Source organism: Brassica napus, unplaced genomic scaffold, assembly GCF_020379485.1.
Source record: "Brassica napus cultivar Da-Ae unplaced genomic scaffold, Da-Ae ScsIHWf_2634;HRSCAF=3386, whole genome shotgun sequence".
NCBI lineage: Eukaryota > Viridiplantae > Streptophyta > Magnoliopsida > Brassicales > Brassicaceae > Brassica > Brassica napus.
Window position 1 is genome coordinate 51,653 of NW_026015934.1, and position 15,911 is coordinate 67,563.

At 33.5% G+C, this 15,911-nt stretch overlaps 2 protein-coding genes, 1 non-coding gene and 1 pseudogene across 4 annotated transcripts; 3 read left to right on the plus strand and 1 right to left on the minus strand.

The window, feature by feature from the left end:
* Positions 1–831: 831 nt before the first annotated feature.
* On the plus strand, positions 832–3,317 carry LOC106405367 (annotated as a pseudogene).
* A 1,560-nt stretch (positions 3,318–4,877) lies between these two features.
* On the minus strand, positions 4,878–4,949 carry TRNAT-UGU. Its single transcript has one exon. It is a non-coding gene; the product is annotated as a tRNA-Thr (tRNA).
* Positions 4,950–6,416: 1,467 nt separating this feature from the next.
* LOC111207883 lies at positions 6,417–10,549 on the plus strand. The gene is made up of 7 exons (XM_048773775.1): positions 6,417–6,700; positions 8,645–8,706; positions 8,802–9,163; positions 9,249–9,549; positions 9,638–9,868; positions 9,993–10,113; positions 10,190–10,549. The coding sequence occupies exons 1-6, from the start codon at positions 6,516–6,518 to the stop codon at positions 10,079–10,081; spliced, it is 1,230 nt and encodes a 409-aa protein (XP_048629732.1). The 5' UTR covers positions 6,417–6,515; the 3' UTR covers positions 10,082–10,113; positions 10,190–10,549.
* Positions 10,550–14,290: 3,741 nt separating this feature from the next.
* LOC125601713 lies at positions 14,291–15,514 on the plus strand. 2 transcript variants are annotated; one of them, XM_048773767.1, is made up of 4 exons: positions 14,291–14,416; positions 14,740–14,798; positions 14,897–15,173; positions 15,249–15,514. In XM_048773767.1, exons 2-4 carry the CDS (start codon positions 14,785–14,787, stop codon positions 15,405–15,407), a joined length of 450 nt encoding a protein of 149 aa, XP_048629724.1. In that variant the 5' UTR covers positions 14,291–14,416; positions 14,740–14,784; the 3' UTR covers positions 15,408–15,514. The 2 variants fall into 2 exon arrangements, with proteins under 2 accessions (XP_048629724.1, XP_048629725.1); XM_048773768.1 differs by having other exon boundaries at positions 14,333–14,416; positions 14,554–14,798.
* Positions 15,515–15,911: the final 397 nt, after the last annotated feature.

Here is a 15,911-nt window from a genome sequence, read left to right on the forward strand (position 1 = left end):
CACATAAAAAAAATTGCTAATGATCTCTTGGTATTGCTAAAACAAAAGAGTTTCTTAAACAATTAATGCGTTCTTTGTGGTTGTGTTGGAAGGCAATGCGGCTATTTGAAAATGTTTGAGGCATATTAACGCCACATTGTTTTATAATAAGAGTGTTACATGCATTACACTTTTTAATACACATAACATACCTAAGGGTGGTCAGAATGCAGGTAATTATTTCAAGATATGCAGACTAAAATTTCAAACTTCTGCGGACTGAGTAAAGACAAAATGAATACCTTACATTTCTAATGCATGTTTCTTTAAATCTTTTACTACATATATATTATATATTGAATGAACAAACCTATATGACAAGATCAACATAGACTTTTTGTTGTAAGAGTTGTAACATTTATCAGTTTACACTAATTAATCTATATATATATATATATATATATAGATATATATATATATTGTTGAGTTTTCAGTTTTCATTCATTTATAAATCTGTAACAACATAACCATATCAGTTCCAATTTTATATGATTTAATAAATGATTTAATATGGTTTGAACTCCGAAGAAAAAAAGTTACTGTTTGATATATTTTTGTTTTATCAAACGAAAAACCACATTCTATTATTCGAATCTTGGTTGGTTTTAAAGATGCCTAAACACCTCAAATACAGTTCACTATACAGTTAATTTTTTTGCGTATTGTAGTTTACACAAATACAAAGAGTCAAATACGCTCATAGCATGGGGTATAAGACAGAGACAAAGAAAAAGATATTTATTAAATAAAATGCCACGTGGCATTAAAAATCGTAAAAGAGCAAGGCTCCGCTGAGCTGTCTATAAAATGCCAGAGATGCATCCCTTCAAGACATCCCACACAAAACTTACCCAAATCCTTTGTCTGAAACCAAGAGCTGTCCTAGTTACGATGGCCATAACTGCTACTCAAAACGACGCTGTTTCGTTCTCAGCCGATAAGATTTCATATGATCTTGTGGAAACTGATGTTGACATCATCACTTCCGGTCGCCGTCGTATTCCGGCACACTCCGGCGTACTGGTAAGACTCTTTTGTTGCATGTCCGATCAGTTTCCTACGTTCTCCATCTTATTTCTTCTTTCGATATCAAACTTTCAATGCAGGCTTCTGCATCGCCGGTACTTACCAACATCATCGAGAAGCCGAGGAAAAGCCACGGCGGACGCGGATCATCGAAGAGAGTGGTTAAGATTCTCGGCGTTCCATGTGACGCCGTTTCAGTCTTCGTTAGATTCCTCTACTCTCCCAGGTTAGTCTCATATTTTTTCAAATATTACGAATGATTAGGGTTTTGATAAACTTTTAGATGAATTGAATGAATTTATTTACTAATATTATTTCCTACTAAAATCGTGGGAAGATCATTGCTAAATGGTTGATTTATTTATATATATATACACAATTTTGACTTTTCCAATATAAACCGTATCACGATTGATTTGGACTTTGATTTAATATTCAAAACGTGTGAAACACAAGGAAGCAAAACTTATTATGAATCAAATTTGAAACATTCAACTGCAATTGTTTTTTCTCTATAATGTCTAAAATACCATTTCGTGTCGTTCGTTTAGTTTGACGGAGAAGGAAATGGAGAATTATGGAATCCATCTACTTGCTCTATCACACGTGTACATGGTGCCTCAGCTTAAGCAAAGGTGCACGAAAGGCGTCGGCGAGAGAGTGACGGCAGAGAACGTGGTCGATGTTCTCCAACTAGCTCGGCTTTGCGACGCACCTGGCCTCTGTCTCAAGTGTATGCGTTTGATCCACTCAAAGTTCAAGACCGTTGAGCAAACCGAAGGATGGAAGTTTCTTCAAGAACACGATCCTTGCTTGAACTCGACATTCTCCAGTTCATCGATGAGGCTGAATCGGTAAAATCTTTAAACCCATAACGTTTTTCATTTTTACATTTTTTTCTCTGTTTGTTTCTCCTGGTTTATATATATATATAATATATAAACCAAAGTCTGGACTGATATTATTACTAAAATTACTCTTATAATTTATCTGTATTAGCAAAGCCTTAATATAAGATTTAAAAGGCCGATAATGCCAAACTAGTGACTAGTTTAGAACTTGAGAGTAGTATAGTTATTGTTGGAAAAAGTCAAGAACATTTTAAGTCATTTTAATATAAAAATCGAAAATTTGGGCCATTCGACTAAGTATAATAGCTTTATAAATTTAGGGACCAGTGTGAATGTTTCATCCTGGACGTGTCAGAACTGGCTATGAGTATCAGTTTCTGATCATATTTAGGTTTTTGGGTGATTTCTTGCAGAGGAAGAAAAGAAGACGGAGACAGACGAGAACAGAATCTTTATATGCAATTGAGTGAAGCCATGGAATGTATCGAGCACATATGCACTGAAGGTTGCACGTTGGTAGGACCATCGTCCAACTTAGACAACAAGAAGTCAACATCTCAAGTAAAAACCGGTCCATGCAGTGCTTTCTCGACTTGTTACGGACTCCAACTTTTGATACGTCACTTTGCAATCTGCAAGAAACGAGTCGATGGCAAGGTTGTTTGTCTTCGTTGTAAGAGAATGATTCAACTCCTTAGACTCCATTCTTCAATCTGCGACCAATCTGAGTCTTGTCGTGTCCCACTTTGCAGGTAAAACAGCCAACATATTGAGAATAATTAAGTAAAACCCACGTTTTTTTTTTCTTTTTGATTCTAGTGATAAAAGTGTTCACTTCTCTATAGTAAAATCTTGTTTGATATTCACTTTCGGTGACAATAATAATGATAATATGTTTGTGGTGGTGACCTACTTATTAGATGATGAGTCATGATCAGAAGGCTGGAAATAACTTTTGTTTTCGGAAAGCTATTTTACAAAAATCTTTTGTTTTTGTAAAGATATTTTAGAAGTTGGAATCTAATTTCATTGTCACTTTTTTGTGATTGGAGTAGGCAATTTAAGAATAGAGGAAAAATGGACAATAAAATGGCCGAGGACACAAAGTGGAAGGTTCTAGTGAGAAGAGTTGCGTCTGCGAAAGCCATGTCTTCATTGTCTCAATCAAAGAAGCAGAAATGTGAAGTGTTATTCAAAGAAGAAGCTGAATTTTTCATCAGAATCAGGAAGAAGTTATTTTGATTTGTTATTGTGTTATTGTAGTCTTGTAGATTATGTATTTAATGAGCGATTGTTAGTAATTTGTCTCTCGGAATGGTTGATTGGGTTAAATTTGTCGATGAGTAACCCTTTTAATTTGTTGTTTGTTTGATCCTATTTATAAATAAATGTATTTACATATGTTCTTTTATCAAACGTATTCAGCTATGTGATTCATAAGTAAAATTATATGTAATCTTTTTAACAATGTAGTTTGCTTAAAAAACAATTTTATTTGCAAGACTAAAAGTAACAATGTGGAAAATCATTTTACCACCAAGTTTTAATCTGTGATCCATTTTTGAAAAGTCTCATCCCAAATTTTTTTTTGTCTACTTATACAAATATTAAATCTTATACGTTTCTGATACAAGATTTTTAACATATATTTCATAGAAATATTCGGTTAGGACTATACAAGTCAAAATTATCAAAATAATTTTAGATGTATGTATCTGATATGATCAGATCTCGTTGTGTTTTTGCTATAACAAAACATACATATTGTATATGAATCCTTACAAGTAGATATTAGGGAAGCCCTGAGGTATTTTTTTTTTAATCTAAACTCCAAGTTGTATCGTCCAATCAATTACAATCATTGTAACTACGAATGAGAAAAGAAAAATTGCAAGGAAGAAACATAAATTCAATAGAAGGAGATGAAGATTGACCAACTGGTCTTAGTCATTGGTATAGTGGAAGTCGATCCTGATTTGAGGATTCAAAAGCAAACAAAGAAAATTATTAGAAAAACGTGTACTTTATTACCACAACAGATATTTATTTTTATTTTTATTGTGTAGTTGAAAACGCTAAGACGTGTGGGAAACATAGGAACCACGCAATGTGGTGGTTTCATGTCTGTTTAATGTCTCACATTTCAATTCATACTGATTAACTACCATATGAAAATGCAATAACTAAATAGTATAAATAAACCAACAAAAGGATCTACTTAAGAGTTTATTCTTTTCGAAATAGTATAAGAATATATTCATGCTATGAAAAAATAATTTGGCTAAGAAAATTAAGACGGCGACGAGAATGTAAGACATACCTTTAAAAATAAAGTTCAGAAATGGAGCCATGCAGCCACAAATGTTTTGATACTACTAGACCGATAGAGAGTTTCTACTAGAGACCACAACTTAATTCTTATGATGTAAACATGAGTGGCTAAAGTTTTAACCACATAATAAAGATAGTTTTTATTAAAATAAAATGTTGCGTTTCAACCATCTGATTTTTAGTGATTGTGTTTGTGTATGACATTTGAGTTGTAAATAAAATGTTGTAATGAAATATGAAATACTTATCAATGTGTTCCAATTCAGGTCCTTGAACCGTGAATCCTAACAGCTATTCAACGGCAGTGAATTCACCAATAACAATGTTGAAAAGCGTTTACTATCATTCATCCGCTTCTGACAAAGTAGAGACAAGTTCTTATTGTTGCTATCAAAGACATGTCGAGTATTTACTTTAGCTCATGGCTTTATATGTTGCTATCAAAGACATCACCGAGACTTGTGTTCCTAACAAACGGTATATGCATCAACGGGTTACGGTTCTATGGGACCAAACACGGATAGAGGAGCTATGCCAAAAAGAGTTTTTTTTTAAAAAAAATCTGATAGAATTTCTCGTTGATAAGAAATACATATAAAGAAATCTGACAAAAAGGGAAAAATTTAAAAGTGCCCACACGCAGGATCGAACTACGGACCTTCAGTTTACAAGACTGACGCTCTACCACTGAGCTATACGGGCATTTTATACAATGTTTTACTTAAAATTATAAATTCGGTTCAAAGAACCAATTGTTTATTTTTTGCTAAAATTTGGTGAAAGAACCAATAGTTCCACAGGCAATCAATAAATGTGAAATCCGTTCGATAATCTGGAACCAGAGTGCACGATAATGATTTAGCCTATAATGAACCATGTCTCAGTATCTAACAAGGAAGTCTTTGACAAACCATTATGTTTTAGCCTATAAAAGTCAATGCACGATAAGTATCTACCTTCCTAGAGTAATGAGAGATTCGTGAGCCTCATACTAAGTAAGTAGTACATGTTTGCTGTAAATGCTCAAATGACAATTTTGCTTCAGTTGTAGCAGGTCTCTTAATCAATCCCGTTGGTCCATGTCGGAGAACTCCAAGGAAACAAGATATGCGAACCCTTCATGAGATCTGTAAAGAAGTGTTAATATGGAGAAAGATGATAATACTAAGAGAGACATTTGTTAGTAGACTTTATCATAACACAGATGGACGAAAAACACACTAAAACTATGGACTTATAAGATTGCATAGTTGAAAAACCGGGTCATTGTCTCCAGCTAACAGTGAATCATTTACAGAATGGCCAAGTCTGTCCATCGTTACACACAAAGTCAATTTTAGTTCCTGTCCGTCATCGCACACAAAACCACTTTAAGTTACTCCAATAACCGCAAAGTATGCAGAAGTGCAGAACATGGAATGAATGGCATCTTAGTTTTTCTCCCCCAGGTATAAAAATAAACATAAGCGAATATATCCATCACCATGCAGTAAAGCTCTCTCTTGCACTAAACACTAGTCTATGCAACTAACGAAAGATAAGACATGAGTTTGCAAATTAAATCGATAATTCTAAATTCTAAATGTTTTTATACAATACAAAATAATTTTATTACGTGAGCTTTGAATGTAATATTTCGGGCATATCAAATTTTACTATTTACTATGTAAATTCTTTTTTATTTTTTTGAAAAAATTATGTAAGTACTTAAAAATAGAAAATCAACTTAAAATTTATACTTAAAGAAAAATAGACATTCAAGCGTTAGCTGATCCATATAATACCAAGACAGAAAATTGACTAATCAACCGATTACGTAAAAAAACATTTTTTTTTAAAACGTAGCATGCATGTGCGGTGATAAAAAAAATTTGGTTGAACATTTTGATAATTTGAAATCTGAAAAGTGTGCTGTGGTGTGTAATTTGATAATTTATAAATATGAATTTTCATTTTTTACGATGACAATCTTTTTCCTCTTTTGTTCGTTTTATAATCCCTTTTAAAGATATAAATATCTTCGTCTTTTTAAAAGAAAATATCTTATATTAAAAAGGTGCTTTTGTAAATGAGAATTTATAAATATGACTACTTTCCTTTCTTAATATATTACAATTTTTTCCTTCCTTTTTTGTTCTTTTCCATAATCTGTCTTTAGATTTAGCCCCAGTAGTTTGAACGTAAAAGAAAAAAATAACAAACTTAAAAAGAAACCCTAGTACGGGTGGTAGAGGACTTGTGTCTGAAATTTGTTAACCTTTAGAGAAGATGAGTGGGAAGAACGATGCGGCGAAGACAGGCAAAATAGCGGTGTGGTGGGACATGAAGGACTGTCCGGTTCCAGAGGGTATTGATGATCATCGTGTCCGTCCGAGTATAGAAGGTGCCTTCAAGGAACAAGGCTACTCTGGTCCTGTCTCCATCACAGCCTATGGCGACCAAAAACAAACCCCTGACACTAGTAGAAAAATGTTATATAGACACGAAAATTTTCATGACTAAAGCTAATTTTTCGTGACTATACATTGATGTAGACACGAAAAGTCACGAAAAATTTCGTGTGTATACGATCGTGAACCAAAATTTACCGTGACTAAACGTGTATAAACAGTCACGTTTTTTGACACTGTTATTTTTCGTGGTTTAATATTTATCACGCTTATGTTTGTGACTATTCCGTGACTATTTATTAAAAAAAAAACAAAAAAAATATAATTATAAATTCAAGAATTAATGAATTAAAAAACAATACAAATATGTTTTTCGTATATATGGTGTCATCTACATATTTATTATCATACTATAACATTATCAAAAGCGTGAGCTTGACCGGAGATTTAACTTCCTCGCCGGCACAGCTCCGCTCAGCCTCTGGTTTGTACGTCACTGCCTCAATTCGTCGCGCTCTGCATTCGGTTAGTCGCGCCTCTGCCTGCGGTTCGTCACACCTCGCCTCCGGTTCGTACTCCTCCGCCTCGTCACTACATGCGGCATGTCTCCGCTATCTCATCCTTCGCCTCTGGTGTGCCTCCACTACTCCAGCTGTTCTTTACTCCAAATGGTCTCCATGCCAGATCTGTGAGCCGGATGTTTGTACGATCTAGATCTGATGCCGAACAACTCCGACGATAACTGCATCTCACACCAGTCTCTGGCGCAACAACAACATCGTTATCGTAGGAGTAGATTGTAGACAGTGAAGGAGATCTGGTGATGGCAGAAGGAAGAGATTCGGTTTGATAAATACGATAGTGGTTGATGAAAAGATTATGTGAGTGGAGTAGAAGAAAGGAATTAGGTGACCAAATCGATGAAATCGATTTGTTTGTGTTAAGAGGAAGAGAACGTTTGTAGAAGAAGATAATACTTGTTTACAGAGGAAAAAGGTACATGGGAGAACGAGAGAAAAAGAAGGAAGTAATATGAGCCATTAGATCAAATTGATCAATGGTTAAGACAGTTATCCTTGTCAAAAGGTATAGACCAATGAGAAAATTTCACTAAAGTATCTTGCTTTTATCTTTCTTTCTTTTTTTTTCTTTTTTTCCCGACTTTGTTTTCTTTTTTCTTTGTAACACATGCATCCTCTACCATTATATGTATTTTGTTATTATCATTAAGTTGTTATTTCTAGGTATTTGGTTCATAATTTTCAGATAATTTAGATTATTAGATATAAAATTTAAAAATGTAATGTAGAAGTTAACTCAAAATTGAGGAATTTAAAATTTAAAGGATTCAATCCACATTTAAAATGATTTAGTTCACATTTAAAAGTAGAAAAATTAAAAATTGTTTTTAAACTACAAATTTGACTTCTGAGTATATATAAAATTATATTTTTTATTTACATTTTTAACTAACTAAATTTTTATATTTGAGTCGTCATTTTATTCTTTAAGTTTTTGATTTGGATAAGCTTTGTGGTAAGGTTTAAAGTAGGGTTTGTGAATATGTTTAAAGTTATGATTTGAAAAAAGAAATTAAAATCTTTTAACTCTGTATAAGAGTTAGATCTTAGTTTAAGCTATAATATAGTAAACTACATTGCATATTTAGAGTTTAGGTTTCAAAATTTCATTTAGGGTTTAGAGATTTAAATAGTCGTGAACAAAATGTGACAAATTCATGACTACTTAAAAAAAGTAACACCATCTGGTCACGGTTTTTAATTATGTCCGATTAGTCACGAAATTATTGTGGCAAAACGTGTCTATATCTAGTCACATTATCTTTTGTGACAAAAACATGACTATTAATGTCACGGAAATGACACGATTAGTCACGTTTTTTCCTATTTTCATGTTTTGTGACTAATCGAGACTTTTTCGTGACTAATCAAAAAATAGTCACACACATAAGTGACTAAAACGTGACTATAGGAGTAATTTCTACTAGTGTGAACACGTGCTACGAGCTCTATCTTCCACTGGAGTCGCGGTGGTACATATCGGATCTGGTTAGTCCAATTAGTTGTTATATCATAAATATAAAAAATGTTATAGTTAGATCTTGTGTATCTATAGTGAGTATGTTTCCTTTGTAATGAAACAGAAAGCACGTGCGCAGTCATGTACCTTGATATGGTGAAATGGCGAGAGGATAATCCTCCTCCGGCTACAATGATGATCATAACCAATCAGATGCTAGATGTCTTCAACTGGGATCTGGCCCGGCTACAACAACGCACGAGTTACAACATTTTTCTGGCTTATTCAATTAGGCCTGTCGCAGCATTGTTCGTGTACACTCGCAAAGAGTGGCTCTGGGAAAAATTACTACATGGGACGACGTCGACAAGCGTAGACACGGCGGGTGAATTATCTACCGTGTTTCATTGCGAATTTTGCTCTTTGGATTGCCAAAGCGTGAAGAGTTTCAAAAAGCATCTCTCCACTAAAAAGCATGCAATAGAAGTAACCATCCTTTCGCTCTCTCTCTGCTTAATTATTAAAAAAAAAAATCAGTTTAATTAAGAGTTAAAACATATTGGTTTTACAGGAGGTGTTAAACCCTCAGCCTACACAACTTATATCTGTAACGAAGAGGTGGGGGAAGAACTATGCTGCGACGCCTGAATATGCGACAGCTAAAATCCATGTGAGTTGGGACATGTCTGAGTGTCCTATTCCCGACGGTTATGATGCTCGTCGGGTCCGTCCCAGTTTGGAAGGAGCTTTCAAGGAACTAGGCTACTCTGGTCCTGTCTCCATCACTGCCTTTGGTGACCATAAACAAACCCCTGAACGCCACCTTCATGCCCTCTCTTCCACTGGAATCGATGTTGCACATGCCCTTCCGGGTTAGTCCATTTGGAATTTAAAAAAATAAAAATAAATTAGCAACTATCCCTTGCATGCAATTTACCTTTTGTTTTGTTGAAACAACAGAATTCATATACAGTCGCATGTTTGATGATTTGAAGCTATGGCGAGATAACAATCCTACTCCGACTACAATGATGATCATATCGGATGGGGCTGAATATTTGTTAGGAGGTAGTCTTGCCAGGCTAAAACAACTAAAGAAATACAACCTGTTTTGGGCTTATTCTTTTAGGCCTTGGAAAATGTCAGTCATGCTCACTTCTGCCGAGTGGCTCTGGGATAGCTTACTTGCAGGTGTTTTGTTTTATTACCTCTCTTCTATCCACTTCCATATATATATATATATATATAACCACCAAACTAATCTCTTAAAGCTATTAGTTTCAGAGACCAAAAGACATGTTCTTCGGAAGTGCAGTGGAAGTAGTGAAAGCGTTGTTGAGTCTACCGGAATGTTTTATTGCAAAATGTGCTTCTCTAAGCGCAAACGCCTGGATAAATTCATGAAGCATCTCTCGAGTAAAAAACATATCTCCGAAGTAGGCATCCTCTCTCTCTCTCTCTCTCTCTCTCTTTGTGATCAATACATTTTTGTCTAACCATTTTAGCAAGCAGGAGGAGGGTATTACTGAGCATGTTGAAGCTTCCGAGAAGCGGCGACTGTACTGGCTAAAGGCAAGTTTTTTTTTCCTCGATGATTAATTTAATAAGATTTTACCAGAAAGACAAAATTGTATGCATGCCATTTCTCACAACTCTGTGTTTTTTCATATTGTAGAAAGAATGTTTTCCAGAGAGCAAGCGGTTGAGGAAAGCTGCCTAGTCGAGGTCGAAAAGTTGTGACTCAAGTGATTAGTGTCTAATCCTATCCTATCTTTATTTTTCGTTTCCTAGTCTATGTTTCGTTTTGAAGTATTTAAAACAATGGCTATATATATATATTGTAGCAATGGATCTTGATAGCTGCGTCTAGACTCCAGAACTAGCCCAAAATGTATTTTTGGTACTCTTAGAGTTTCTGTCTTTTTTTGGATCTCTGTTTCTAACTTTGTTCACTTCCCAAAGGCTCTTCAAACATAGGTGATTGAGTACACAACAGTGTTAACAATTTCTTGAATAACTTTGAATAGCAGATTGTCCTGTGATTGAATCCTCTGTTTTGGAGGAATATGAAACCGAAATAACATGAACTAAATGTATTCTTTCTTATTGAAGAGAAGAGTTTCCATGCACAGTACACCATGTCTCAGTTTTTAACAAGGAACTCTTTGACTAACCAACCATTATGTATCAGCCTATAAAAAATTCATCAATCCACAATATGTTCCTATAGAAATGAGAGATTCGTAGCCTCATACTAAGTAGTTACCAAACTTTGGACTTGTAAGATTGCATAGTGGGTTAGCAACACCATTATCTCCAGCTGAGTAGTGAACCATTTACAAAAAAGTCACACCATTACACACAACCACTTTAGTTACTCAATAACCGCAAGTATGAAGAAGATGGACCTTACTCTTTTTCTCTCAAATACAAAAATAATCATAAGAGAGTATATACATTACCCTGTAGTAAAGCTCTCTCTTGCAGTTGCACTGAACAGTACTCCATGCAACTAACACCTAGTAACGGAGAGATATAACAAAATGTAAATCGATAATCCTAGGTACTAAATGCCTTGCTCTAAGCCTAACTCGAAGACTATTGCACACATGTAGAAACGATATGCAAACCGGCTTTGACAAAACTGCTTAGAGGGAGGAAGAATAAGAGAATGATTACTGTGAGCTACTGAGACCACAATCCTACAGTCACGTTCGGCTGCTTCCATTTCAAATACTTCATCGGGCAATATTTCTAGTTTTAAGGACTTGGCCCATTTTAAGCCCAAATAAAATTATGGTCCAATTTTGTATTTAAAAGAGCAAAAATTAAAGAAAATTTCACTAAATTTTAACCAGTTGAATATCAACTTAAGAAGTGAATTCAATAAAGAGTTAGGATGTGATTTCCATTAAAATGAGAAATTAACTATTATTCAAACATGAATTTTAAAAACTAATTTAAAATTCATATTATCAAACTTGACATTTAATTAACTTATTTTGAAATCCACGATTATTGAAAATAATTAAACTCGTGAAAATATAGACAAGCAAAGGGGTGTTGTGGAGTTAGAAAAACAGAGGAGTCTCTTGATTGGGTAAGTAGTAAATGTTATGACTGAATTATTATGATAATTTAGTATTTGATTTTTTAATTATTACACAATAAGCAAAAGGAGAAGGTGAAATTCATAGCTGAGGAGGAGGAAAATTTTGACGAATTCACGAGGTCGCATCAAAAGAATATAGAAAACTGAAATTCTATAATAATTTAACAAAAATCATATTAAATTCTATAATTCATCTAAAATCATCTAAAACTCATAAAGATCAAATTACTTTAGACATTACATTGAATACACTCAGTGAAATTAAGCATTCTTCTAAATTTGTTTAACACTAAAGTAAAAATAGAATTCAAATAGTTCCACCAAAAAAACTACATGAATAAATTTTTAAGGAAAACATTATCACCTACTTTTTCAACATTTGTTTTGATTAGTTTTTTTCTTCTAAATAAATAGATAAATAAATATTTCATTCCAACCTTTTAATATTCTTCTACTTGTTTAAATTTTCATATTTCTCAAGCGAACTTATCAATGATTAATGATTGCATCTTACACTCGTGTTATTACATTCATTATCACTAATGAGTAGCAAGCTACATGAACTTTGGTATCAACTGGTTTCTATCGCAGTCTCTCAAATCTCATTTTCCTTAGATTTTAGTGAAAAATGATGAAACTTTAGCTCAGTTAAGGGTTTTATCTTGTATTTTTGTTAGATCTGAAGGTGAAAACTTTTAGTATATCTTATTCTAACATTGAAGCTGGAAACTTTTTAGTAGATCTTTGCTAGAGCTGAAATTTTTTAGTAGATCTTATGTTTTTCTTTGTTTTTATAATCTCAAACTATATTTTTGTTTATACTCTCCGGTTTTTCTTTGTCTTTATAATCTCAAACTTGAAACCTAGTAAAAATCAAATCACCTATTTTTTCAACATTCGTTTTTATTAGTTTTCTTCTCCTAGATAAATATATGAATAAATACTTCATTCCAACCTTTTAATATTCTTTTAGTTGTCAAAATTTTCATATTTCTCAAGCGAACTTATAAATGATTGCATCTTATACTTGTGTTAATACCATCACTCTTAATGTAAATGTTAGCCATAATTACATCTACTATTTTATTTTTAAAAATCTGGTTTTGGCTTTTATAAGTAATGTGAATCTTTTGTGCACATGACCAATAAACTTTACAATGTAAATAATGTTATTGCAAATGTTAAACGTAAACATAAAATTATCTATCTAGATGTGCTTAGTGCTGAATTTACATTTTGTAAGAACATTTTTACATAAAAATGATTTTCTTTGTTACGAACAATTACTAATGCTTCTTAAAATGAAAAAAATGGTTTATCTAGTTTCTCAAGTTTGTTCTTTATTTTCTATTAAAATCATAATATTAGATATGACAATGATTGTTTCAGAATGAGATAATTTGGGTATTAAGGCATATAGACTCATAATAAGAAATAAATGTCTTGGGATTATGTACAATTGTTTCATATTAACTGTTTGTGTGCAATTACATACAAGAAATATCATCATTTGGTGGGATTTGGAAAATTTCCGAGTTTCAAATGATTTATATGCTAAGACAGTCTATAGACGCATGAAGAAAAAACTAAGAGAACAAGATTTTGGTGGAAAAATAAAAATTAAGATCGTGGTGATGTTTCAAAACTGTGAAGTACCAAATGATCTCAACAAGAGGATTAAAGTTCATCAAACTCAAAGATTTGTCCAATGCTATATCAAAATTGAGCATTTTTTTTATTGGAAAATACATTTATCCCAATAATCTTAAGCTCGTGTCAGTAGTTCAAATCTTTGTAATGAATAAGTCTTCTTATATCTTTTATATTCTACGATAGGAACCACATGTATAAAACTCTAAACATGTAATATTCTAATCACTACAAGCTTTTACATTTTCGAAGAAAAAAAATTAGATTTCTTTTCTTACATTACATATCAATAGAGAAAAATCTAAATTCTTCAAAATCTTTGCCAGAGATACAATATGTATTATTTTAGTGTTATATAGTTGCGCGTAATGGATCACACTAAAGATGAACCTTAAAGAAAGAGAGCAATATTATGAAAATACACATATTAATCATTAAAATTGTATGAAATGTTACCACATGTGGACTAATGAGTGGAGAGTCTCATTGGAAGATAAAATAAGCCATTGTTCAGGAGAAAAAAGTAAGCAATTCTGAAGCATGAAAAGCTCTGCAATAATTAAAACTCAAAAATCAAATAATAATCAATTAAAGAGTACTCTATATTTAATTTGTCAGAATCTAAGATATGCCAAAGAATTCAAAGCAGCATCACCAAGTAAGAAAACAGTATTAAGAGAGTGCATGCATCTATTAGGACATATTCTTGGGTTTGAAAAATTCACAGAACTGAAGATTTGGGCCGTAGAAGAAAAAGCAAAAGGCATATCGTTCTGGGCTTATTACCGTGGGCCTAATGGGCCCTTCTAAGTTTTACCTTTCGTTTATTTGGAAACGTTGTCGTTTGACTTAGGGTAAGATTACCAGTTTCAAACATATTCTTTCGCCGGCGAACAAACACGACCAAACGATTTCCCGACGAGCTTTGTCCGATCTTCAGAAGAAGAGAAACTACAAAATCTCCTGAAGAACATAACGTAAGTCTTCTGCTCTGTTAGTATCTAGATGACTTCGTTTTCATTGTACTCCTGAGAAGATTAGAACTGATTAGTTTAAGAACCTGTGTACTCTTCCTGTCTGAATTTGAATTTTGATGCTCCAATTGATGTTTCAGGAGCGAAAGTTGTAATCTTTCCTGTCTGAATTTGAATTTTGATGCTCTAATTGATGTTTCAGGAGCAAAAGTTGTAATCTTTCCTGTCTGAATTTGAATTTTGATGCTCTAATTGATGTTCCAGGAGCGAAAGTTGTAATCTTTCCTGTCTGAATTTGAATTTTGATGCTGTAATTGATGTTTCAGGAGCGAAAGTTGTGATCTTTCCTGTCTGAATTTGAAGCCTCAGAGATGAAGAACATAATGTAACTATTTTCATTTATGTATTTTTTTTTTTTAACTCTAAGTCCTTCCCTTTTTTTTTGTTTTATGAATCAAAACATCGATGTGAATATGTTTGCAGAGTGAAGGCAAACGCAGGTGCGCTTACAAACTTCGAGGTGCTTGATTTGCTTAACTCAAGAGGTGCATCAAAGGATACTACAAGAGTTATAGCTTCAGAAACAGTTTCTAGATCAGAGTACAAGGTCTATGATTATTTGATGGAGACTGCTGCTTCCACTCAAACGCGAGATAGCGTTACCAAGTTCTCAGACAAGTGCAAAGGTTTCAAACTCGCCAAAGCTGAGATTCTCAACATCATCAACCTCAGACCGTCTTCTGATGTCGAATTGACGCCGGTTTGTGTTCTTCTTTTTACCAAGTCTCACTTATCATTGCGTTTAGAGTTTGATGATTGTTGCGACTTTTTGTAGATCTTAGAGAAGCCTGATGAACGAGAAATCGACATAGAGGGGATACTAGCGCTAGTGCAGGAGTTGCTACCGCCTCTTCCTACTGTGGAAGCTCATAAAGAAAACGAGCAAGAGGAAACAGAGGACGGTGAACAACCTAACATGGAAACTTCAGTTTGACTTTTGAGTTTATATCCTTACTTAAGAATATATATTTTCAGTTTTGTAAAAGTATTACTTTCAGGAACTATATGGAGTCTTCAAAATACATCCTTTATTCCCACTCATTCATGTTTTGAATAGCATATGGCAGACACAAATATAGAGGAATATGTTCTTGACATCTTATTTAAAAACAAAGTGTACTTGAATGTATCAAATTTGTTAAGCGTAGGGTTTGACAACTTAACATTAATGAAATAAACAAAGTGGTTGCATTTAGAGCACATTTGTTATAGCACTGACTCTCAATCTCCACTACCATCTACGAGAGTATATTTTGGGTTCTACGTAGGATTTATCCAAATTATTGTTTGAAACCGCATCACAAGTTTGATAATATGATTGTTTCTGTGTAGATAGATACAAATAGACTTATGGTGGGATTTGGAAAACCGTAGAGTTCCAAATAATATAGATCATATCTATAAATACATGAAGAGAAAGTTGAGAGAAGATGGTTTT

Excerpts from the sequence above, each read along its gene's own strand:
- LOC125601713 (XM_048773767.1), top strand. Across the intron at positions 15,174-15,248 it reads CTGATGTCGAATTGACGCCG|ATCTTAGAGAAGCCTGATGA; the intron begins GTTTGTGTTCTT and ends GACTTTTTGTAG.
- LOC111207883 (XM_048773775.1), top strand. The coding sequence starts at position 6,516 with ATGAGTGGGAAGAACGATGCGGCGAAGACAGGCAAAATAGCGGTGTGG. Across the intron at positions 6,701-8,644 it reads GGCGACCAAAAACAAACCCC|GTGTGAACACGTGCTACGAG; the intron begins TGACACTAGTAG and ends TAATTTCTACTA. Across the intron at positions 9,869-9,992 it reads CTGGGATAGCTTACTTGCAG|TGGAAGTAGTGAAAGCGTTG; the intron begins GTGTTTTGTTTT and ends TCGGAAGTGCAG.